The sequence below is a fragment of the Sturnus vulgaris genome, chromosome 2 (assembly GCF_052056855.1).
Source record: "Sturnus vulgaris isolate bStuVul1 chromosome 2, bStuVul1.hap1, whole genome shotgun sequence".
In the NCBI taxonomy this organism is placed as follows: domain Eukaryota; kingdom Metazoa; phylum Chordata; class Aves; order Passeriformes; family Sturnidae; genus Sturnus; species Sturnus vulgaris.
The window spans coordinates 41,987,447-42,013,396 of record NC_142244.1 but is presented as its reverse complement, the minus strand read 5'-3'; the positions used below and the strand labels follow the sequence as shown (position 1 = coordinate 42,013,396).

The 25,950-nt window shown below is 44.6% G+C and overlaps 2 protein-coding genes across 2 annotated transcripts in view; both read left to right on the top strand.

Annotated features, from left to right (window-relative positions):
- The window catches only part of MAML2 (mastermind like transcriptional coactivator 2), a 210,563-nt gene extending 205,554 nt beyond the window's left edge, over positions 1-5,009 (top strand). Inside the window, exon 5 of the mRNA XM_088159399.1 lies at positions 296-5,009. Within this exon, the coding sequence (XP_088015525.1) occupies positions 296-1,278 (983 nt within the window). The 3' untranslated portion in view covers positions 1,279-5,009. The remainder of the gene's footprint in view (positions 1-295) is intronic.
- Positions 5,010-20,666: 15,657 nt separating this feature from the next.
- The window catches only part of MTMR2 (myotubularin related protein 2), a 62,759-nt gene continuing 57,475 nt past the window's right edge, over positions 20,667-25,950 (top strand). Inside the window, exon 1 of the mRNA XM_014877553.2 lies at positions 20,667-20,834. Within this exon, the coding sequence (XP_014733039.2) occupies positions 20,752-20,834 (83 nt within the window). The 5' untranslated portion in view covers positions 20,667-20,751. The remainder of the gene's footprint in view (positions 20,835-25,950) is intronic.

The window sequence follows — 25,950 nt, the reverse complement described above, 5'->3', positions numbered from 1 at the left end:
GATGTCCTTCCCTGCTCCAATATTTCTCTTACAATGAGCACCGGTTTTGGCTCATGTGCTCTCCTCTGAAGGGATGGAAAGACTGCAGGTGGCTTAGTATAGACCAAACTACCCTTTGGATGACAGGCATCTTCAAGGCCTTGAGCAAGTTCTTGTAAGTCCTCTTAAGAGCAAAGGGTCTTCTTCAAGAAACTCTGCTCATAGAAAACTGGATTTTTGAGCTGTTGGTATTTGAATGTCACCACACATTGACGCACTCATGCTTGTTGTAACACTTCTGTTTTCTCCTTTCCAGGTGGTTCACCAGCTGTGAGCATGAGCTCCAACAACATGTCCTTATCCAACCCAATTTCAACTCATAGCATCATGCCCCAGAGCTCCAGCCTCATGTCCACCCCTGCTGGAACCCGGATGCCTTCTGTTCCTGCCGCTCGGAGCATGGGCTGCTACGGGAATCTTCCTTGCAACCAACCAAGCACATACAATGTGACTTCAGGAATGAACCAAATGCAGCCACACAGAAACCAAAATCAAGTTCTGCCCAATCAGAATAACCCCATGGTGTCCCGACAGCAAACCATGACACAGGGGAACAACGGGGCGGCTTTTGGGACGGGGACAGTGGTCAACTCTCAGCAAATAAGGCCCAGCTTGACCCATGGAGCGACAGGTATCCCTGCTCAACGGCCGGCCAATGTGATGATCACAGCTACTGCCAATGCCCAGAACTGGGCCCCACAAGAGGCTGCAGTGAAGCAGCAGGATGCACTGAAACCTGCAGGGGTCCGTTTCCCCACCGGCACTCCATATCCTAACCAGTCTTTGCAGCGCAACATAGGCAACCAGCATTTTCCTCAGCGTGCACTGGCACCTCCTAACCAGTTAACGGCGGGAGTCCAGATGAGGCCCCCTCTAAACCAAATGCACCAGACTCTAAATGGACAATCTGCTGGCTCGCTACGAGGGCTCAGCATAAGGCCCAGTCAGCTGAGAGGACAGACTGTGCCTACCTTGAATCAGCCAGGAACAAGTATGACACCGCCGTCATCTCTGCCATCAACCGGTTTCACAACTACCAACCAAACCTCCCGGGCTTACCAAGGAAGTGACCATGGTAATGACCTAGCGTTTGACTTTCTGAACCAGCAAGGTGACAGTATAGGACCTGCGCTCAACAGTGACTCGGATTTTATAGATTCTTTACTGAAAACAGAGCCTGGTAACGATGACTGGATGAAAGACATCAACCTCGATGAAATTTTAGGGAACCACTCGTAAGTGACAGTACCAAGAGGGAACCAGATGAAGAGGCAGCAAGGACATTAGCTTTCTCTTTAGATGCCAACAACCTGCTTTATTGATTTACACTCCAGTAACTGGGCTGTCCTTTAAAATACAACATAGAGCAACTGCCCTGTTTGAAGAGTAGCTCTAGGAACAAAACTGAAGTGACAGTGTAAGTGATATTCCTGCCTGCCACAAAGGAGTGAAAATATGTGAAGGGTCTGTTCCCCACACCTGTGCCCAACCCATTGCAAACTCATTGGTTCTTAGAGTGGCTCCGGGGGAAAAAAACGTTTTCAGCTTCCCACACATGGAAGCACCAGACAGTGTTATGGGTTGTGGAATATCATTTCTCTGAGTGCAAGTAAGACCTCAAGTGGTCCACAGCTTTTCCATCATCGTGTTTGACAGCCCTTAACTTCCTCGGGACTGCTCAGCCCTGACAGCATCGAGCCCTGTGTAAATCTCATGGCATTACAAAAACTATTCACTTCTGCACAGTACAAACTTACATTTGCTTTCCCAATGATTTTGCTATAAACTGTACTTTTTGTAGCACACAGCAGGGTAAGTGGCCTCATCCAAGGAAAGAAGGAAACAGATCATCCAGTGTGTTACTCAGTGTGCTCTAGCATTTGTGCTGTCCCTTTCATCAGTGTTTGCAGTGAGTATTAGAGGATGCTGCTGCTCTGCCAGCAGCACAGTCATTCTGGGCATTGAGGGAAACATGAGATGAACTACTACCAAAGCTCAGGATCCTCACTTTGCCACCTTGCCCTTCCCCAGGGACTCCAGTGACTTAATAGAAATTTGAGTGAGAAGGATGCTCATGATTTGACCCTGACTACTCCCAGTCCAACTTAGAGGAGGGCAAATACCTAAAGTGGCTCAGTTAAGCCACTACCCTCATTTTCATCTCAAATCATGGCGAGTATCAATCAGGTAGTTCGGCCTGATCTTCTCTCAAACAGGTTTAGCTCAGACAAAATGCCATTATTTACCTGCCGGGGGGAAGCTGCCATTTTGGTTGCACAGCATTTTCTTCCCATCCTGTTTTCTCCTTTGCCATATGGGGGGAGTTGAAAGAGTTCTGGTGAAGGCCCAGGTCCCCACAGCCTCTGTCTGGAGTAGGAGAGGCTCTGCCCCTGAAACTAGCATGCACATCCGTTATAACTCACAGCAGGAGGCTCCATCAGCCACATCTCTGCTTGTACATGAAACAGTTCTGGGGATTATTTTGGGGCACTGGACTCAATCATCTGTTCTGGGTTTGAGGATGGACCAACTAATATTGCCCTGAGCAATTTCTGCGCATCACTAGAAAGATATCCTGGGGCAAGGACCATTCCTATGAGCAGTTTCAAGCTTGCCTTGAAGGCTAACAGAGCAGAGCATTAAGGATACAGGCTGTCTCACACCTGCCAGGGAATAGTCTTGACTACATTAAACTTTTTGCTATATACTTGGTCAGTTACAGCATCAGAAGGATATGCTATGTCACTATAAAGCAGCTCCACAGTGATTCAGACAGGATTCATGGATGGGAACAGATCTTGCAATTCAAATGTAAATGCTGTTCTTTCAAATGATGTGGTGCAATGTGTTTCACAGCCTCCTCTGAATTAGCTAAAACTAGATGTGGCAAAGGAATACAATGCCTACGTTCACATGCCTTGGTGCCAGGAGGCATTGCTCAGCCCGTGCAAGTGCTTTATTCATCCTTGTTAGTGGCAGTGGGATGAGTAGGCTATTTGACAATAGCCTCTGCACTTATCTGACCTACTTCTTGCGAGAGGTTTTAATAAGACTTTTCCAGTCATTTCACTCTGTCATTTCAAATGGGCACAATTTTTCAGAATGTTTCAAGAAGCATCATCACACAAATGAGCACCAGCACCTCCACAAAAGGTGTAACACGGGCATTTAGTTAGATATGCCAGTTGAGGCTGTTCATTCCCAGAGAAATAAGAGGGACAAGAAAGCCTGCTGAAGAGTCCCTTCTGCCAGCCCAGCTAGTGATCACTGCACACCCCTGCATTGTGTAACACAGTGACTTAGCTGCCCAGAAAGCTCCCTCTCCTCCCCAGTTTTGGCGCATGATACATCAGTACAAGCTTTTCCAAACCTTTGAAGAGCGTTTCAGCTCAGGCTCCTGGGCTCCCACCTAAGCTTGGAGAGATACAGATGCGAGCCCACAAATATGTATAAATCATGCAAAATGAGACTGAAGTAGTAGCTGCATGAGTTTGAAGTGAAAGGAAGATTGGCTTATCTGCCTCACCCATCCTTGTCCACAAGCAGGTCAGCAGTGACTGCCAGCGCTCTGGTAGGAACAGATGGCTGCAATGGATGCCACTGAGGCCAAGGCTGAGTCAGTATCACCATGAGCAATGGGCACTGTAGTCTGGTAACTTCAACTACCCTCACATGCCATTGAAAAAGCCACCACTGGTTTCTCTATTAAGGCCAGACTGATTTCCAGATCCTCAAATGATGTAAAAAAAAAATATTCAGCTGAGGAGCTGGTCCCAAGGAGTCAGGAGTTGGACTCAACGATTCCTGTGGGTCCCTTCCAACTCAGGATATTCTATGATTCTATGGTTCTATGATATCATGCAGTGGTGGACTCAATGCAGAGTGTTGTCCTGTTGGCCTCAGCCTGGAATGCAAAAGGCACTGGGCTGTGAGTGCCATCCCTGGGAGCAAAATTACATCCTGTCTTAAGTAAATTCAGAAAGGGTAGAGGCCATTTCCAGTCCTGTATGTATATGCCTGATGCATTTGAAATGCGAGCTTGTGAAAGACTCTTGCAACCAAAACTTGAATCCAGTATCATTTCTTCAGAACACTTGTATCTGAATGGAGCTAGTGTCTTTTTTCTCTTTCTTTGCAATGGCTAAGTGCACTACCCTTAAAGTCTATTTTTCATCATTGACTGGGCACTCTTCACAGTATTGGGTTGTAAATATAAAGAATTATTTGTTTTGTAAACTTTTGTAAAAACAACAACAAAAAGTAATAATATTTTGGTAGGAATAATAAAAATCATATTATTTGGGTTATATTTATACATATGTGAAATAAATATACTATCAAAAAGTTGTATTTTATACAAAAAGTCAACTGTTACCTTTTGTATTCTATATACAAAGTTTTGTATGATATGATTGTTTATTTTTATCTGCAGATTTCAATTTTGGGTTTTGGGGGAGGGCAGAACGGGATCATGGTTAAATAGCTGGGTCTGACCCCAAGCTCACTGAAACCAATGGAGTTTTTCCATTGCCTTCACAGGGCTTTGAATCAAGCCTTTAAATCACCTTCAGATATGTTTCACATCTGAAGCTCTCTGGAAACCTCAACATGAAAACATTCCAGGTTTCAAATTTTTTCCCTGAAAAAGGCTTTTATTATTATAATTATTGTTATTATTGTTATTTCAGCTGTTGGGAGGCAGGTGGGACCTATGTAACTGTCATGTCCTTGTTGCATGTATGTCTGCTTTATATTTTCCCCATATTATAAACCAGTGTTCCTCTATACAGACTGAAAAGAAAAGTTGCTGTACAGAAATGTTTGTGTTTATGCATTTTTACATGTGGCTGTATATACCTCCTAGTACTATGCAGTGACACTTATTTGACTCCATTTATTTTTCACCTAAACATGAATAGTATGTTTTTCAGTAGCTATCAAAACTCTGCCAAGTAAATCAATCAAAATTATCCCAAGTGTCTCTTTTCTTGCTATGAATTTTATATTGAATGTCTGTTTAGTCAACTGCTCATTCATCTGAGTAAATTAAAAATACTGTGGGGGGGGTGAGAAAAATGAACATCTGGCAGCTTCCAGGAGCTCAGCCTGCCTCTTTGCCAGAGAGCTGTGACGTTTTTCTCCCGATTGAAGGCTTCACTGGTTTCACTACCAGAAAGGGTTAACAAATAATGGCTAACAAAAAGTGCTATTTTAGCTCCTAGTGAACGGGTTGATGGGATCTTGCAGCAGAGCAATTTGCTCTGGGATCCTGCAAAAAATTAAAGCTGAGAATTGTGTGAGTTACGCCAAAGAGCTGGCTAGGTCCCCAAGCCCATGCCCCGGCCTGGATCATACCCTGGAGATATTTGCCCCACTCCCCTCACTATCAGGCCCCCAATGAGAATCCAGAAATCAGAAAACTGGCTTCTCCTTTCCTCCTTGCCTCCTTCACATGGCACTTCATTCTAAAGAAGCGCCTAAAGAGATTCCAGCCTGTAGAGATTCCAGCATGTACAACCCATCACGTTGGGCTGCGGGCTGTTTCACACAAGCATTCGTCCCTACCAGGCTATTTTTAGAAGGTCAGCCCTGAGGAAGTGCCCCATTCCTCGAGAGGCTTTCCGGGCTCCATCTCCAAGTGGGCGGCTCTTCCTGCCCCATGAACTGAGCAGAAGGGGTGGTGGGGGGGATGTTTCCAAGGGACAAATGTCAGCACATCGCTGCCTGTGCTCAAAGGCTGCCTTGTGCTATTTTGAGATGTAGGGGAAAAAAAAAGGGCTCCCCACATCTTAACTGCTTCACTGCTGGTGGTGATGATGAGGGACTGCCATGCAGCACACCCACCCTTTCAGTCCCTCTGTGTTCACCTTCCCCTACAGGGAAAGCAGGAAGGCACCTCCCTTGGCTGCCCCTCTCAACACCAGCTCTACTGCCTGCTGCCCTCGTGGGTTTTTTTGCTTATGTTTCTTGCTCCCTCCAGTGTATCTGACTCCTACCCACAAATGGCTCCTTTGTCCTGCCCTGGCATCTGGTGCTTTCACAGGAGGGATGGAGGAGGATGCTGGCAGATGTCTGGTGTCCTACTGCAGTGGCTGTGCCCATAACCCTGATCCTGGCTGGAAAGGCTGAAGCAAGGAGGTGCCCAGGAGGTGTGTGCCTCTCTCCTCACTTCAGCATTTCCAGCACAGGCAATACAAAGTGCTTTCCTTGCACTCAAGAGGAAAAATAAGGGACAGTCTCACTCACCCAAACCTAAATCTGAAACAGATCAAGAAACTCATGCCCTAAAGCTGTGTCTTTGTCTATCTCAGCTGTAAAGGCGAAAGGCAAGGAAGGCAGGATGTGGGAGCCTCAGGCAGGGCTGCTGTCCACCTCCAGAAGGTACACCTTTGTCAGTGAGCTGAGAAACAGCCTGGCACCCCTCCCTGTCCCTGGAGTGTAGCTGTCTGTGCCATCAGGCTCTGAGTCCTTGGTAGTGCTCGGGGACCATGACCACTCTCCTACAGGTCTCACGATCAAAAGCCATTCCCACTGTGGGTGCAGGACAAGAGGGGAAAAGACAGTATAAAATACAAGTCACCCTGCACCACATGGCTTCCGTGCCAGAAAATGTCCCCAGGCCTGTCTCCTGTGCCCAGGGAGATGTAGCCATGAGGACACATGGAAGGGGTGTGAGACATGAGTGGCAGTGAATATTTTCCCTGCCCGGCCAGATGCAGCACAGCAGGAATTGCACCAGGCCCGGGCAAGGGCTGACCTTTCCCACTGCATCCAAATCACTTGGTGGGAACCACTACCAGCTCGGGCAGCACAGCCAAGAGCGCTGCTCCCTCCCACGGCTGCATGGAGGTCTGGCAGCTGCAGCCACAGGGATGACACAGACAGCATCCCTCCCCCTACAATGAAAGTTTCAACCATGATAAGAGCTTACTTCATCCTAATTTTTAAATTAGGCATTCTTGGTCCAGAAAAGGTCAGGCAAGCCGAAAAAAGCAGGTTGATTAGGACTTAGAAATTTCGTCTTTAAAAAAACAAAACCGAAGCCAAACCAAACAAAAACAAAACAAACAAACAAACAAAAATCCTGCAAAACAAAACAAAACCAAGCCAGAACCAAAACAAACAAAAGGAACTCAACATGAAGTAGCATTTGGAAAACCAGCATTTTCATTGCAAGGAGCTCCTTTAAAAGATCCGAAGCATAAATGATTGTTTTTCCTGTACTGAGCCAGCCTCCTGTGTGCTGAAGAGTGAGCACCCAGCAAGGGACACCTCTGTGGGTGGACAGGTGTGGATGTCGTGTTGCTGGTGGGCTGTGTGCCTGGGTAGCAAGGCTGGATGAGCCTGCCCAGAACAAGCGGTGGCAGAGGCAGCCTGAGGCTCCCAGAGCAGCAGGGACAAAGCCCCGCTTGGCTGCGCTGCCATGTGCCTGGTGAGCTCTCCCCAGACTCGTCGTGCATTCCTGTACATAGCTTCAGACAACAAAGATGCTCTATCCACATTTTTTTCTGGAGGGCTGCCTGACATGTTTTCACTCTGGCTGACTGGTCTGCCCTGTTTTACAAAACACAGTTGCTCTGTTTTATACTTCTTACCCGGGAACATGGGGAAAACTCTGTGGTGCTGTTAAGTGTTTGGGTGAAATGCTGAGTATAGGTGCACCCATGCAATCCTGTTGAAGTCAACAGATCTGATGGCAAAACTCATTCCTCAATGCCAATTTGAGATGAAAGGTAAAGTTCCTGGTTGTTATGAAGGTCTATGAACGTCATGTAAAGGCAGGGTTTGCCCTTGATGCCATTATATTGGATTGTCATGGTGAAAATAAAACCAGGGAATGTGTTCAAATCGCCTTTTTGTGCTTACCTGGCCATTAAGTACAACAGGGAAGTTAAATCTAAAGGCCTAAAGTTTTTTTCAAAAAATTGAATTAGCTCCTGAAGAGGTCCTAGAGTACCAGCTGCTGAGAAACATTTACTAGAAATCACTGTAGTATTGTTTAAGGATCTGATATGGAAAGCTCCTTCTTGTAGATGTGGCCTTTGGGGTTAGTTCCATAAGCTGATTTCATGAATAAGTGGGCATGCAGAACAGTCAGGTCAATATAGGAGTATAATTTGCATATCAATGAAATTTCCATCAGTGAAAGACATCTAACTTTTTCAAGGAAAAACATATATGGGGACTCAGTAATTTGCCTGCATCTCTTCAAATTTATTTGAGAAGGAGGCTGATGAGTTTTCCCAAAATGCAGTTTTTAAAAAGAGAAATGTGTCAGAATGCACATGCCATATTATTTGATTCCTCAAATATAGCAATGTCTTGAAGGTAAATACTGAAGAATATCTAAGAACACATGCACTGGGAAAAATAACCCTTTGTGAATCTACACAACAGCTTTGCCAAATAATGTTTAATCCTTTTTTGAATTCCTGCTTCTCTTAGGGATTGTGCTTTTTTTCCATGTTACTTATCCTTCAGCAAGACTTCTAGCTAGCATAATGTTATTCATAGTACCTCTATGAATAACCTAACTCTACAGCAAGTTAAAATCAGTGTAAAGAAACCCGTTGTACTCTCACTGATTTCCTTACTGTGAACATGTTAGCCTTGGTCTGCTGGATAACCAGGCTCACAGGATGTCTACAGCAGAGGTAAGAATTCCAGGTGTATTTCCAAAAGCCTGATCAAAGCTGCAGGGCTATGTGGTATCCCCATTCACATGGGAGCTGCAAGTTAACTGTATTAGTACAGCTAAAATCAGGATTTCATGCATAACACTCCCTGAAAGCCAACTTTTCCCTTCGTCTAAGTAACAAATTCAGTAAACAAAGAGTTTGCCCATGGTTACATGGCATCTTTACGTTATTATAGCCACACTGGTCTTGATTAATGTGCATCTTACTAGAGTAAAGCCATGACATGATAATCTTATTCATTAACTTTCCCTCCAATGCCAAAGACATAATCTAGTGTGTTTTATTGTATAAACTGCTATCTTCTGACATACAAATACCAACAGACCATCTGTTTATACTGGGGAGTTTAAAACCTTCTCACATAAAATATCTGGAGTGCTTTAGAAGGTTACAAAGAGCAGCTTTCAACAGATAATAAGATAGTGCTGTTTAAAGAAGTAAATCATTAAAAAATGGAATTAAAAAAACCCTTGTTGAAGAACATTTCATTAGTTTCTCAACATTGAATATAGTCCTTTTATAAGTGACTCAAGTGCACAAAACAGCACAAAACCTCAGAAATATTCTTTTGTTACATCTATCTTTTTAACCCTCAGTAGTGGCCTATTTTGGCTTCCCCTTTTGGTTTTCTTTTACAAAATTTAGAATTGAGTCTTTTTATACACTTTACTGTGCCTCCAAAGCCTCCTGCTATTAGATCGGTTTTAGCTTTCAGCAAGTGAGAGTGTGCAATAAAGAAAAATTTCCCAATGGCCACCAACACTGCAGCACAGCATAGCTGTGCACTTGGATGACAGATTAGCTCCAGAAATGCTACTTTTTATTAAATTATCTAAGCTTTCATCAGAGAATGCTTTCACCAGGCTTTTACAGCCTTTGATAAAAGGCAAGATTTTCGATAAGAAGCCCAAAGCCCAGCTTCCATGCTCTCATTGATCTAAAGAATGATGTCTGGCCCTCAGATTTTAGCTTGCAGTATAGTGCCACCCTGTAATATGATGTAGTCCAGTTTATTTGCAAGCAATGCAAATAAACAGAAGCCTAGAAAATAAATAGAGAAGAATTAAGGTTCTTTAGCCTGAAGAAGAGGAGATTTGAGTGAGAATAGGAGAGAGAGCTCTTGAACAAATAGATCATTGCTGCCAGGGGAAAAGATTGGGTATTTTCCACAATGATCTCTACAAGCCAAGAAATCGTAGCTTCAGGTTAGGTGCCAGGTGGAATTTTTTAACAGGAAGGATAATATGAGGATGGACTGTCTGAGGAGAGTATGGGGTCTGAAAGTCCTCAGGACCTGCTTAGGCAGGTGTCAGAAACTATACTGGTGTGCTTATCTGTCTTCAGCCAGCAGAACAGAATAAACGTTTTTGTGGTCCTCACAGAAAGGCAGCAAAACTATTGAAAACAAGTGAAAAGTTTTCATGTTGAGGAAGAAAAGGGTAAATTTTTTTTTTTTTTGTGGGGCTTAAGTCAATTAATACTTACCAATTCATATGAACAGCAATGCACTCCAGCCCACTTCCCATCCTGTAAGGCAGCTATTCAAATCTCACTCTGCTTCTACACCATAAAAAAACAGCAGGAGGCTTGAGAGAGATGGGTTTGTCCCATGTCTGCTCCTTCAGATGTTTTCCTGGAGAGTGAAGTTAAAGAAATCTTCTATTTCAGCTCCCTTTCCTGAAGAAAAAAGATTTTGATCCTGTGCTTGCACTTTTGTGTTGAAGTTACCAGATCAGGCTAGCTAATCACAGGAATGATCAGAAGCTCTCAGAGATACCCGAATCCAGCTCGGAGCATGTCTAAGTTGATGTCTTTGTTCACTTCACAAAACTGAACAGGAGTACCTTGTGAGAGGATTAGGTATCTGCAATTCAATCCAGATGATTGCTTTATTATGGAAAACCATCCCTCTCCATACCACCCAGAAGGACAGCCACCACAGGATGACGGTACCAGGGCTCCTGTTCCACCCCAGTTGAAGCTGCAGGCTTTAGAGGCAGAGTTAAAAGAAGATGTACAGCTGCTACAGGAGAGGGGCTTAACAGCGTGTGAACGCCATGTGCTTGTAAAGGTATTTAAAGGATTAGGGGAGAATTAAATGTTTGTCTGTCTTTGTTGTTCAGCACAGCTTCAAAGCTCCAAGACAGATATTAAAGAAGATATTTCCCGTCTTTAAACACCGGAAGGAGACTCCTAAAACAATAGCAGGGAAATGCAAGCATGACCTAAAAGATTTATACACAAAGATGCTGGATGATTTTTATTGGATGGGTGAAGAGCATGCTATTCTGCAGTATAAAACAGTGATATAAAGTTCACAATTTCAAATACTGGTGAACAATCCCTAGCATGGACAAAAGAGCTGGCTCAGAATTCCTGTCTGGGAAACAGAAGGCAAGCATCTTGGCTGGTGGTTTCAATTCACTACACTGGGCCGTGGGTTAAGTGGCCACTAGCAGAGGTGCTTCCCGTGGCCTCTCCTCAAAGCAGTTCTCTTGGGCAGCCAGGGGTGGTCACCAGCTCATCTGATGCTGTTAAATCTGCCTTGTACCAAGAATCAGAGCTCCTAAGTTCCCCAAACAGGGAACTTTATAACCTTTTAGGAAAAGGTAAGTCTGAAACAGAAACACCCTTAGAGAGATTCTCAGGCCAGCAGGTGCTTTCTGAGGTAAAGCTTAACTAAGGATTCAAGTAAATTCAGTGCCTTAGCTGGCAAGAGGGAGAAATGGAGAGTTTTTCTCAGAGAGGTTATGACATTAAATCAGATTTTTACTGAACTGAGAAACTTGCAGCTCCACAAATAGAGCTAAAGGGGTCTTAAGACACCTTGCCATGCTCCTGATACCGAGCTAGTCTGCACAGCTTAGACAGCTTTGGGGATATGGGCTAAGCTGTGGCTCACAGCCTGCAGTAACTGCCCTCAGGCACCAGAGCTCTGCCCAGGGCAGCCACTCTGCTCTGTGCTGTGGCTGCACTCCAGCTCCAGGCCCTTCTTCTGTCTCCAGCATCATCCTCTCAAAATACCAGGTCCAGTGCTTCTGAAAATATCTTTAGAAGGCAGACCAATGGCTGTTTTCTGCATGAGGGAACATCTCTTCCAACTGCATTTGGGGGTTTTATGGATTATTCTTCTTCACTACTCGTTCTTACTTTATTCATTATAGAAAGGGCAGAGCAAAGGCGAAAACCTCACTCATTATATATTTCTCCTCTCCTGTTCCAGCCTATTTCTCTGAAAGATGTCATCACTGAAACAGTTAATTGGGCCTAGTAGCAATTTATATCATCCTTAGAGAATAAAGGGAAATTCTTTGTAACAGCAAACCTCATTTTGAGCAAACACAGCCCTGACTTCCTAGGCTGCCCATCACCTAAAACAGCTGCATTATTTGTGACTTCACAGTCCCCACAGTGAAGAAAATAACTTTATTCATCTTCACTGTCATCATAGTACAAATTTGAAATGTATTCGGGTTTGTGTTAGGTTTAATGAGAGTGGGAATGTGCTCCCTAGAACATTGTACAAGTATTTTTACAATGCTCACTGAGCTAAAAGATATTCCAGTTATTGAGCAACATGTTCATACAGCCAAAGGTTTTATATCATATCCATGAAGAATGCTGGAGCACAATAAGGACATTTCTCTCCTTTCCTTCTTTTCCTTTTTAAGGTGAATTAACATCTCTTACTGGGGACACTGGTCCATCCTCCATTAGGGTTACTTAACCCTTGTCTTTACAATGGACCCTTGTAATCCTCTTCTGGGAAGGGATCAGACCTCCATTTTTTTGGAAGCACGTATTCGTACTCTGCACAGGGAATGTCCTTGGGGTAAAAAGTATCTTTGACTTGGAAATTCCTCTCTGCTTTGGTTGAGACATTGATTGTTAAACCTCTGTTATTTCACTTCTCAGTTTCTTTAGGTTGGAAAGCATGTTGGCAACACTCCAGAATGACTGAAGCATTGAGGGAGCTATGAGGCACATGCTGATGGTTCAAGTCAGGGCTCATTCTGAATTCCTGCTGACTTCAGGCACTGCCAACACCACAAAGCACCTCTGCTCTCTGCAGTTGCTTTTGTAGCAGTTGGCCAAAGCAAACGTGTCCTAGCCAAAGCGTCAGCCTCCAAACTGTCTCTGCTCCCAAACCACCTGAGCTTGTCTGTCAGCACGCTGAGGATGGGCTGAACCTGTTGGCAGAGCAGCAGCAGACATTGTGCAGAGACACAGCTGAGCTGCCAGAGCAGTTGCAGCTGGGACATGGTGGAGGACTGTGCTTCATGTCACCATCCTGTCACACCACCCTGGGGCCCCCAAGACAGACTGAGGGATGCCATCCCTGAGCAGAGGCAAAAAAAGAACAGTTGCCTTGGGTTTCTTTGTTCTCCCTCCACAGCAGTGCCAGCATATCCAGCACTAAAACTGACTTCTCCTTCCTTGTCAGAGTCAAAAATTTCCCAGCTGAGAAATCAGGGCTAGCATCTTCCTTCATACACTCACCACCAGCAGCCGTGTATGTCCCTCTTAATCTCCCAGACTGCAGGGACCTGAGGCCCTTGTCCTTCAAGGGCAGGAAAGAGGATCCTGGATTGTGCTCCTTCTCCTTATCTTTTGAGCCAAACACATGAGACAGAAATCCTTTTCAAACAACCCAGACCCCAATCATACATTACTGTACTGAAGGTTCAGAGGTGACTCACTGTAGATAACAGTAAGTAACTTATTACACTCATGTAAGACAATTAATGCTTAATTTTGGCCTTCAAAAACTGCAAGAGCTTATATTTCAGCATAGGGTAAAAGCAGTCGATATCCAAATGCTGAACTATGTCCAGAAGTGGCATATTTGGTGTTGCTTCTGAAGCCTGAACTTATGTGCAGGCATAAAACTGGTTTCTAATTGCATAGTTCCTTTATGCTTTTGTTCTGAACCTTCCCTGCATCCAGCACTGAGATGGGATATCTGAGTGGGATCCCTTTAGGTTAGACTGGGAAATTTGAGAACCAGGAATTTCCTAACTTTTGGTGCACGAGGCATTGCATCCTAAATATTTCTTTCATGCATTACTTTGATGAATACAACACAGATTTATGTATTAATCAACCAAACAGGTGGCAGAATGGATAAAAGATGGTTGCTTCCTTCATGATCTAAAGCCAACTTCAAGAGGAGGGCAGTGCTGTTCATGCCTAGGAGAACCATAACAGCAATGAGTGCTTTCAGCTCATGTCAAAATTAGAGTCTGAGACCACTTGTAGGACACTGAGAGTTCCTGCAGTTGTGCACTTCCCTGACTAGCCACCCACTACCACCTTCCTGGGAGAAGCACACACTCCCCTTTCCAGCTGTCTGGCGCCCCTAGAAGCATTGCCCAGCATCCTCATACCGGGTGTAATGGTCCTGGAGTCAAAGAGAAACAACTCCATGGGTAGATCCACATTGCTAAAATAAAAAGTGGTCAGGGGGATGCTGGCCATGGAGTCAGGTGGAGCAAATTTGCTTCTGGTCACAACTAGGACCAGTTTCTTCTGGAGCAGCCTTGCCTTATCTCTGCAATATTTAACCTGGTTCTCCTCTGGCCCCCTTAAGGCCCTGTGATCTGCCTTTTCCAAATTTTAGTTCCATTGGAAATGGCAATAAGCTTCTTCCTTCATTGAATCCATAGGCTTAATGTGTCTTTAGCAGCTTCCTGAACATTCTCTACAGCTCACACACTGCAGACAGGTAACTTACACGGAGCAGACAATCAAACACTCTCAAATATTTCATTTTTATTGCACTCACTGTTAAGCTTGTAACTCCCCAGCCCCTTCATCACTAGAGCATAACACCCTGTTGCTTTTAAAAGAAAGTATGAACCTTCCATATGGAAACTTGAGCAATCAAGGTAAATAAAAGGGAAAACAAAAGGAATTAATTTCTGCCGTGTTTTATATTCTAGAAGTGTCCTTCTCATTTTTAATACCATCTCCAGATCTTACCATCAACATTTTATTGTGTTTCATTAAAGCACCACCACAAATGTGCATCTTCCTTAACAGAAAAGGAAGTATAAACGCAATAAAGTAAAGTATTCTTAACCATTTCCCTAATTGTAGCTATTAAACATAGCAGCTGCAGATTAAAATCTCACTTTAAGCAGTCTGTGTGCACACAGGCAATATAGACAGTATTATTTCAGACAACGCAGACATAAAATTACTTCATTTAAAATGAATGTTTGCTTGAAAATCGGTGTATAAATCAGGACTGTAAAACACAAATTTGAGATCTAAGAGGTACAGAGACTTTTCTCCTCCATATGAACACCTTTTCCCATCTCAGAGACTGCAAGTGCTGAGACTTCAAACACGCTCCTAATGTCTAACAGTACCAAACCAATTCTTACCCCCACATCCTTCCTCCCTTCCTGATCACCCTACAACTTGTGGAAATGCATTTATTTCCAGCAGTAATGGTTTAACAAGTGTCAAAAATTTCAAATTAACTCTTGTGGGTAATTCTTTCTTACTCCATGTTTGCCAGACATTACACAGATGCCAAGGAGCTGCTGGGGTGCAACAGCCCAAACCTGTAGACAGCCAGACAGCTGCTGTGATGTATTTAGTATTTCAGGAGAAAAGATGCTTTATGTGAATTGACACAAAAAATTGATCTGTGTGTTCTGCAGCTCTAGAGCCCGAGGCCTGCAGCTCTCCAGGAGCCCACAGCCCTCAGGCTCCCTGTCTGCTCTGCACTACAGTCTGTGCCTTGGACTGCACGGGCACCATCATGCAGCTGTAAGCAAACACAGGCTACAGAGCACTGCAATAATGCACAGGCCATCGAGAATTAAAAGCATCAGGCAATTAAAAGCCAGGTGAATTGCCTGATTCCAGCAGACTGTGCACACTGAGCACACACTGGGATGGAACCTGATGTACTCATTAGCCTGTGGCATATCTAATGCCTGACTGTTCTGTGGGCAGCCATGAGCTGGTGGTGGGAGTGAGGACAAGGAAGCAGTACACAGACGGAGCAGCAGGAAGAACAAAACAGTGTGTCCATCAAAAGTGCTTCATAAACAGGTAACAAGCTATAGTGTACAGGATTAGGTCCAGGTTGAGTCCAGAGCCCCACATCTATAGCACCTTGCATCAATACACGCATGACTGCATAAAAAATAAAAAACAAGTGATCCAAAAAAAGTGTTGAAGGGTCACTGATCATTAGCTTCTGCTTCTGTCAAACACAGAGGGGGTGCAAGGCAAAAGCACTGTCAGGATGCCATCATAGCCAGTAAAGAACCACACAGTGGGTGAGCTGAGGGGACCACTCTGATCAGGTCAACCAGAGTACAGTAACCTTGGAGGCACAGTGACAATCTGAATGTAGCTTTAAGTCCTAAGTCCCTCTCTTTGTTTTGACTAGTTTCCAACTTCAACAGCACAGGCATTATGCATCAGCAGAACCAAATCTGTTCATGTACCCTATGACCATCTTGTAACAGATGTTCTTGCAACCACAAGCAGCTCTAGCTCCAAATCACAGCCACAGTGAGTTGTTCTTCTTCAACCTCTCTGCCTGTGCCAAAGCTCTTGCTGTTTCTGACCTCATACTTTGTCAGCTGATGAGGCTTGACAAAAGGAACACATGCCACCTCCAGTGTGATTTGATGATCATACATCACAGTGGGATCTCACCAGTGACAATTCGCCCTTCCCAAGGCACTGAGAATCTTATATGGGCTGCCCACTGCCCTTAAGCTGTAGATCAAGAAGACAAGAAAATGTAATAAATCTCAGAACCATGTTAGTGAATCAAAGGAGAGACAAGGGTGTCTCTGGCTGTGTGGTTTGCAGAACAATTATGGGACTGAGTCATGCTGCAAATTTTTTGGACTCATTGATGGGGACTAGACTAGAGAAGGCATACTGTGTGAAGCTGCCTTTGCCATGAACCATTTAACGTGCTGTCTAAGAGGGCACAGGAATATATGAGTATAGTGGCAAAAATATGGGAGATCCATAGAGCTGCAGCAAAGAGAGCTAGTTTTAGGATGGATAGGATTTTAATTTTGTGATTGGACTAAAAGGACAAGGCGATCATTTTCAGAAGGGATAAGGGCTTTGACTCCCTTATTATTTATAGGCCTTTCAATCATGGGATGAGTTGTGTGATGGGAGGAGAGGGAGGGAGGAGAATGTCTCATGAGCTGTACCATGTAAGGACAGGTTATGACAAAGACTGCAGCAGGGGAGCAAGTTTTCTCAGAGTGGATTATTTGAGTACATGATCCTGCTTCATGGTTTACCCTTTGACCATTGTAGAAGCATGATTCCTCCTCTGCTCCAGGGACATTTAGTCAAGCAGTCACAGACCATGGCCAAACATCCCCACGAGACCCCTGCACCAGGCTGTGCCAGGATGTGTGACTGTCCCTAGCTTTGGTGAGCCCCATGCTCACAGTGTGAGACACAACAGACCTGCGTTTGGCTGTGCAGTAGCAAAGCTGAGGAGCTAATCCACGAATGAGAACATCTGGACTCATAACATCTGGCACATTGATATAGCAGATGTATGGACCACATGTACTTACAGAGCTAGAAACCCCTTAATTCAACAGACACATAGTTTAAGTACAATGGATACAAATATCTCACTTTCACCCAGAAGCAATAGTCGTACTTCCTCTTTAATCATGTTTTACATGGTACATAAAATTATCCTCTTTGTGCTGAGCTCACCACAGCTTTGACAGCCTCTAAACACCTAAGAAAGCCCGGGGCTATGTATTTTTCACTTTGTATATACTACAACCACATACAATTTCAGGAAGTACAGGAGGATGTCTGGTTGTCTTTTAGTCGGAATTAATCTTTTACACCTTTGATTCAAGGAAGTTCCTTGTCATTCTCTCAGATATCACTCAGCTGTGTCAGCCACACAGCATTAAAGATCAACACAGATAATTTTATTACTTATCCATGATGTTAATTTTATTTTACTGTTTCCTGTGTTGAAATCACAAAACGACAGAACATTCCCTCATTAAAAAAAAAGAATCCAAATGATGATACTTGCAAGATAATGGTAGGGGATGTGGCAAGCAAAAGTAGGTTAACAGACTGAACTACACTTATTTTGCATCAGTTATACAACAGTCTTGTGAATTGTCCTTAATTGGTTTTGGTTATGCCAGGCCTTTATTTAATTCTCCTTCACTTTTAAGAGGCCTGAGGTAACACATTTCACAGAGAGAATATTCTGACTGACTTTGAAAGTGTAGTATTGTTGAGCAGAAAGACTCACTGAGCAGACTGCTAGTTTCTTTCAGCAGCAGGAGAGATGCAGGAGGTGATTAGCTTTGTTCTCATTTACAAAGCACCAGTGGGAATTTCTAAAGGGTTTCACAGGCCCTGGGGATAAGGCCAAGAACAAAACAGGGCAGTGAAAAGCAAATAGAGCACTTCATCAATAAACTACTTAGAGATGCCACATCAATAGCAAATTAGGAAGAAAGGAAGGCACTCTAATACTTTCACATAGCAATGGAGGTTTATATATTGTTTTTATTCCTACTTGACTTTTTTTTTTAAACAACTGCACCTCTATCAAACTAAGCTTAGCAGAGGGTATAGAGGTAATACCAACTCACCACAAGGCTATTTGGTAAGATGTGAAAGGGAGACATGCACTGCTTTGTGCTAGTTCTACAGCGCTGACCTCTCCCAAGGGTTACTACCGCCAGGAACTCCATCCCCGGAAAGGCTGGGAAGAGAGTGCACCAGTGGGAAAAGGCTATGGGGAACTGCCTGACTGCTGAGCAAAGATGCTGAAGTACTGCTGCCACAGCACCCCCTGCCCGCACGTCCCCACAGAGGACACCGCCTGCCCGCCGGACACAGGTGTGGATGGAAAGCTAAGCAGAAGAGGCAGAAAGACAGTATGCCGCTCGTACCTCGGTTTTAATTAATAAACGGTGCTCCTAAAATGTTCATTGCCCCTAACCAGAGGGGAAGAAAAATAATTTTATAGCTGGAACAAAATCAGCACAAGTCTGTGGATCTTTCAATTGTAATGATATCGAGGCATTTCGTTTGGATTTTAACTCTGCAATACACCACTAGTGTCAGGAAAATTAATCCACAAACACCAGAGGTTTATGTCCAAAAAGGAGACAGAGGAGTCCTTTTTGCTTTATTCGAATAAAGGGAGAGGCCATGGGACATTCCCCTGGGACGTCTCAAATTTTTGGAGGACGCAGCCTCCTTTTTATCCTATTTTCCCGGCCGCATTTCCCTCTCTCTTTCCCCATTGGCTGAGGTACTCGAGAAGCACAGACTTCCCGGAACGCCTGATACCTGAAACTCCCCTCTAATGTATAAACCTCCCTTTAAATTTTTAATTCTTATAGAATTCATAGATTTTCCCTGCTACTTCTTTCATCTTTCGATATCTAATTTCATTTATCAGCAGCCTTACAGTTTGTTTGTAAAGGCAAATATCTTTTTCCATTCATCAATCAGTGGAATCCATCCCATTGTTTCTTTTATCTCTCAGTGCTAGTCTTATCTATAAGCAGATCCACAGCTCATTTGTAAAGACAAATTCGACATTCCTCTCACTAGCAATCAGCTTATTTTTCAAACAAGGATCTCACTTTTAAACGTGAAACAGAGTTTTCATTTTAGAAAAGCCTCCACAAACTTAATTTTCCAGGCTGAAACCTTCCAAAACTCATTTGCCAATTTGGTAACTTTTTGCTCAGAAGATCAAATGAAAAATAGAAAAATAAGCCTTGCCTCAACAAAGCTGCATTTTCAAGTTTAAACCAGCTTCAAAACCATCCCACATCAATCTTTCTCAACAGCAGCTAATAGAGACTAAAGGAAAGAGCAACTGAGGCAGTTTCAAAGCTGGGTCATGCAGTCTCAGGTGGAGATGCTGTAAACGTGCTTCAACATCCTGCATTTCTTCTGACGACAGGAACAAAATGGGAAACAACTGAGAGAAACACATCAATTAATTTACTCCTTGGAGCATGAAGAGGGACGACGTTTCGGTAACCATTCTACAGCCACAGAGTACACAAACAGGTTTATCCTGCTTTGAGGTAGTATTTAAAACAGGATGATCTATCTGGATGGATGGTCTTGACATCAGATGCTCTTTACCAACAAGGAAGCTTTTCTGGAAATCCACCCTTTCTGGAAACCCATCCCACCCCGAATACATCCCCAATGGCTCATTCTTTTTGCATCATGAGATTCTTGCTCGAACAGCTAAACATTTGAAAGACATCTTCATCTTTGATACGGAAGGCTTGAGATGCAGTCCCTCAGTCATTGTAAGCAACGTCAAGAGCTTTTCTTCCACTCTTCGATTGCTTCAAGGATCTGGGCGTACCACGGCTCTTCCTGCAGAAGACTTGACACCGAACTGTGCCTGCAAAGCCTTCCGGACACAGATCGCCATGGATGCATTCAAGCTTTCCGTCGGTAACTCCAGAGGCTCCAGCGCCCTGCGGCCTTGACTCGTGTGACTGTGACCAGCACCTTCCACAGCCCCTGCTCCACCCAGCTGAGGGACAGACTCAGAGAAGACTCTCGAGCAACAGGGGCAATTACAAATGTGAGGAGCACAACTCTTTTAACTGTGGGCACACAACCCAACTGGAAAGCCTAACGCAGGGGAGCTGACTTCAAGAGGGATGCTTGAGAGAGACCATTTCCTTGCTCTTAGGAACGACCAGGGTGAAACTCGGGAGCGGCCACCTTCCCTTGGCTCTCAAGAGGACAAAAAGGGAGACCACGGCCCACTCGGCACCCTCCCGATCCACCCGAAGGGCGGCAGCGGCGCTGCCCCCTCTCCCCGCTGCCCGCGCCGGCTCAGCCCCCTCATCCCGGCCCCGCCTGGGCCCGCCCCCCGCGCGGCACGCCGGGCCAGCATGGCCGCCTCCCGGCCCGCCGGGCGCCGGGCGCGGGGTTGAGGGACGCGGGGACACCGCCCGGTGCGGGGCCACCGCCCGGCATGGAGGGGAGCTCCAGCTGCGAGAGCCTCGGCGCCGGGCGGGCGGCGGCGGCGCGGCCGCCCAGCGGTGACTCCCTGTCCAGGTACCGCCCGCCGCGGAGCCAGCGCCCCCGCCCGTGGGGCTCGGCGGCCGGGCTCACCGCGGGGCGTGGGGCAGAGGGAGGGAGCGGGGAGGGGCCGCCACGGAAAAGGGAACCGAAGGGATGGAGCCGGTGCTGTTCGCTCCCTCCGTGGGCAGGAGGTTCCTGCGTTTCCCCAGGGTCGGGTCTCTGCTGCTAGGTGTCCCTGCGCTGGGGGTGACGGAGCAGGAGGGCAGGCGTGCGCTCTGCTCGGCTGCGGCACAGCCGCTCTCTCTTACAGGCCTTTAAGCGCAGCAGGAGATGCTACCTCCACCAGGCTCTCGGTAAATCCCTGCATAGGCAAAGCATGCCCCTGCCCTTGGTACCTGCGGTGGAGGGATGCGGGAGATGGGCAGCACAGGTGAGCATTGCTGGAAGGACAGGCACGGCTCCCGCTTGGAGCTGCCGATCAGCACGCTGCCGTGCCCACGCCAGGCCCTGTCCTCTTCGGGAGCAAATGTCCTGTGGCGTGTTGAGCGTCTGTGGTTTTGCCATCATGTTTTTTTCTGAGAGCTGGACTTTGTGTCTGAATGGCTTGTGATGCCATGTGGGTAATACTCAAGGTCCTTAAGCCATGGAAGCCGAAAGGAGACTTGTGTTCTTCCCACCGTCCATGACCTACCAGTGAAATGTGAATTTTGTGACTGAAAGGGCATCCCGCTTGGGCCTTGTGTTTGATGGAGAAGGTTGCAGTAGAGTAGCGAGGGTAGGCACTGAGAGACTGAAAGGGCTGGTGGTATGGGAAGCCCTGGTGTTGTGGTAGAACCCAGGAGCAGACTGTCCTGATGGCTGCCGAAGGTTATTCTGTCCCATTCTGGCTGCCCTTGCCATGCCCAGTTTGTAGGGTCACTGGATAACTGAAGAGATCTTAGCATTCCTGAGTCCAGCCTCCTGCTCATACCAGAGACAGCTTTATGACAGATCAGGCGACTTCTGGCTTTTACCCAGTTTAGTCTTGAAAACCTACAAAGGTGAAGTGTACACAGCCTTTCTGGACAGCCCATTGCCATCTCCCGTGTATCTTCCATGGGCGCTGGGGCTGCTTTTTTGGTCCCCCAAAGCAGTCTCTCCCCAGTCTCTTCACACAGGCAGGGTCCTCTAGCCCCGCTATCCCAGTGGTGCTTCCCTGTACTCTGTCTAGCTCCCTAGTGACTTTGCTGCACTGTGGGGCTAATACCTGGATGCAGTATTCCAGAAATGCTCTACTGAAAGCTGAGTAGAGGGGGATCCTTCCCTGAATCTCCTGGCTCTGTTCTTAGAGCCCAGTGCCGGTGGCCACTTTGTTGCCAGCATCTCAAAACTCCCATACTTGGCTATTACCCAGCTGTTCCTCAGATAGGCAGCGCCCAGTTTGCACTCAGGTTTCTTCACTCTTGAGTCCTCCATGACTCCTGACCCTTATTTCACCCTTCTTCATCAAATTCTTCTGTTCCCTGCTCTCTGTACTGGTTTCCTTGTGCAGTTCTACCAGTGCCCTGCCAGATGCCTTGCAGGCTTCGTTCTCCTATACCTAACTGACCCGATATATTCTTCTTTTTATCTCTGCATCAGCTCAGGCAACTTGGACCCATCTGGAGGTCATTCACTGTAAGAGGCCTATGGAGACTAAAGAGAGCTTAACTCAGAAGAGCCAGTGGCTACAAGGAAGCTCCTGTTGAGCCTCTCGGCAGCATGCCCTGCACAAATGGAACCGTGGGGAAACTGAGATGATAAATCTGCTTCTGTTGAGCATGCACAAAGCTGTGTCCTCCAAGCTCTGGAAAGGCCCAGACTCTTTAACAGATTTCTTGGGATGTAAAAAAAGATCATTCAAAAGCTTTCAGAATCTCAAGTCTCTGCTTGAACATCTAGAACCCATAGAAGAAAGCTAGCCAGTTGGGGGGTTTAATGTACTCCAAACAAGATATAGGTATTTGAAATAATTAATGTTTTTCATTTGTAATTATTAATAAAAATACCCTCATCTTGATTTGGTGTATGCTGTGAAACTTTTTAGTTGAAATGATTCAAGGTTAGGGCAAAATTACAAGAAAATAAAACTAGGTTCTTGTAATAAGAGATGCCTGGTGACCTTCAGAATGTTTATTATCAGTTTCCCTTGCCAATCTAGTGATGCGTATGCACAAATAAATAATTGTCTATGAATTGGACAGTAGAGTGATTATCATCAGAGTTTTTTTTTTCATTAAAGCTGTATTGCAGTTTGATTTTATACATCAGAATAATTCTCTGAAGCTAATTGGACTATTTGTATGCATTGAAATATTTTATCTCTGTGATTGTGATCTAACAGCTAGACCAACTTCAAATTGTAACCTGTGACACATTTTCACCAAATGATTTTGTTTAAAAAGAAGAAGTTAGCTTAGGGGATGATGTGAGGAACACAATGAATCATGAGGATGCTGTCATCAGATTTGATAACCTATTTCATTTAAAAGGAACAAAACCCAAAAAATGACTCAAAGGTCACTCATCCCAGAATCACCATTACCTAGCCTTACTGAGTTGTAGTTACTGAACTGTTTTTTGCAACATTTATAAGACTTGGAAAGGTGCTAATATGAAATGCATATAACGGTGCAGTCTTTGGGTTCTCTCAGCTCCTAGTTGGAAGTGTTATTATTTCTACAGGTACTTAAGACCTAGCTCCTCAAGTAGACATGCTCTAAAGAGTTTACTTATACATAAGGCTGCTCACATTCGTGTAAGTGTCTTGAAGAACATGATAGGTTTGTCTTTTAATAAAGCACGTGAGATACGGCAATAAGATCATTTGACAGTGAAAGTTACTTTGATATTTTAGTGGACCCTAGTAATGTGCAATACCTGTGGTCCTTGAGGGAGATGTAGGAATAATTAAAGAAATGTTACATACTTTCTGTGCCAACTAGAAAAATATTTGAAAAACTCCTAATGAGACTTACAGTGTAATTGTTTGTATAGGGTAAAAAATTGCCAGCTCTCTGTGAAAGTACCGAGTTAGTTTCAGATGAGCAGGTCACAGCTAATTAACTCAGCTGCCCTCGTAGTTGTGCTGAAACAGCTGTTCTGCTTTTTGAGTCTCAGCCGTCTCATCCAGTGCTGGCTTTGTGTGGCATAGCACCGGGTTCTGCAGCTCTCTGTGGTTTCCAAAGGTCAGTACTTAGGATGGACATTCCCCTTCCATCCTGTTCACATGGAAGACACATGACCATGAGCCAGCTGCTCATAAAGAGCTGTGGTGGTATTTGACTAACAGCTTTCAAGAAGTGCTTGCGTGTCTGCAGTGTCTGTCCAGGAGCAACCCGTGAGACGGAGGAGTGAGGTAAAGCACTGATTCAAACATTTGATGAGCTGCAATATGGTTATGTCCAGAAGAGCGAGATTTTCTCAATGTTATGGACTGCTTTTATATCTCTAGAATGACCTGAGGATCCTAGGTGAGTGAGTGATAAACACAGTTCAGCTGTGCTGGTTATTCAGACTTCTTCCAAGACCATTCTTAAAATTAATTTGTGGGTAGGTTTGTTGTATTGTTGTTTTTGCAGATTTGAGGTTGCATACAGACCCTCTGACCTCTGGAATTCAAAGGAGCAGCCAACAGTATTCTACCATAATCTTTTCCTTTTGTGAAGGGAAAGCCAGATAGAGCTGTGTATGACTTTAGCAGAACATGTGACTTCAGGGAAAAAGGCAGTGGCAAACTTCCTATATTTACTTTCCATGAGAAGTGAATAGACATTTTGTTCATGCAGTCTATGTGGTTATGTTCTGTACTTTCTGAATGAGCATACATCTCTCTGTATTCCTCAGAAAAGCATATCATAGTTCAGTCTGAACAATGGTCCAATAAGTTATCTAACAGGCTTTCTGTTAGATCTGCTGAAGATAAATTTGTATTGCCTGTGCAAAAGCGTGGAGGTGATTGTACTGTAAAAAAACTGCTGTAGGAGATGTCAGTGATATTTCAACGTCAGTATAAAATGAAAGAAAGATAAGGCAGTGGAAAGATGTTTCCCACCAGCATGACTGTAGCAATGCTTGATGTTACCGCTTTCTTGGTTGCTTGTTATCACCTTTGTTCTGGTGTTTATCATCCACAGAGGTCTGCAGACACGGTGGGTCCTGTGCACTGCCCTTTTACTGAAGCATATGAGAGCAATCATGCTCCTTGTCTTTATGTTTGCAGGCATAAGTCTGAAAACATAAACTTGGTGTAAATCAGTGCAGTAAGGTCTGTTGAACCAGTAACTCCATGAGGTATGAACTCCCCTCCTGTCTCAAATAAGGCCCTGTCAATACCTGGTCTGATTTAAGGCTGTGTTGAAGGAATGCTTTCCCCATGGGTGAGAGTGATGCTGGAAGGAGTTGGGTCTGTGAGCTGTTGGCTGAGGAGGGCTTTAGCTGTAGCACCACATTGCTACCAGATGTATGAGCTTTGCTGATTGAGTTGTTTTGTGATGAGTCATTGAAGTTAGAGTTTGAAAGGGAAGATTTTTGCCAGTTCTGGTGTTCAGTGAAATGCGAGTAGCTGTCATTTTCCTCATGGACTTTGAGAGCTTTTCTTGCATTTGATTTCTTGTAAGTGCAAAGCAAGATTTCTCAAGAGTTGTTACCATTAAAGACATTGCTTGCTGAGTGTTGATAATGAACTGATTTTGCATCTCAGGAACTTGACACTATGCCTTCAACCAATTAGCAACTCCAGATGGGCTCATTATCATTGATTTTAATAAATGAGAGATAATTTCTAACACTTACTTGCAACTGAAGTCCATTCTGAGACGGGTATTTTTTCTGGTGTACTGTGTATTGTGAAGATAAATAGCAGTTCTGCCTGCATATAGATTTGCAAAACAAGGAGAATCTTTTTAATGGTCTCAGGGACGAAAAATAATGAAAATAACATTTAGTGTAAAAGACTTTAGAGCTTTTAATTTATAGAAGTGAAGAGAAACCATTGCCTCTAAAGAATCCACAAATTATTTTTACTAGAAATCTTTGCCATATACATTTCTGCTCCTGAATTTAGCAGAAACCATTTCTACTCATCCCAGAGTGCAAGACCTTCAACTTAAAAGTTTTCCTCTGTCAGGCA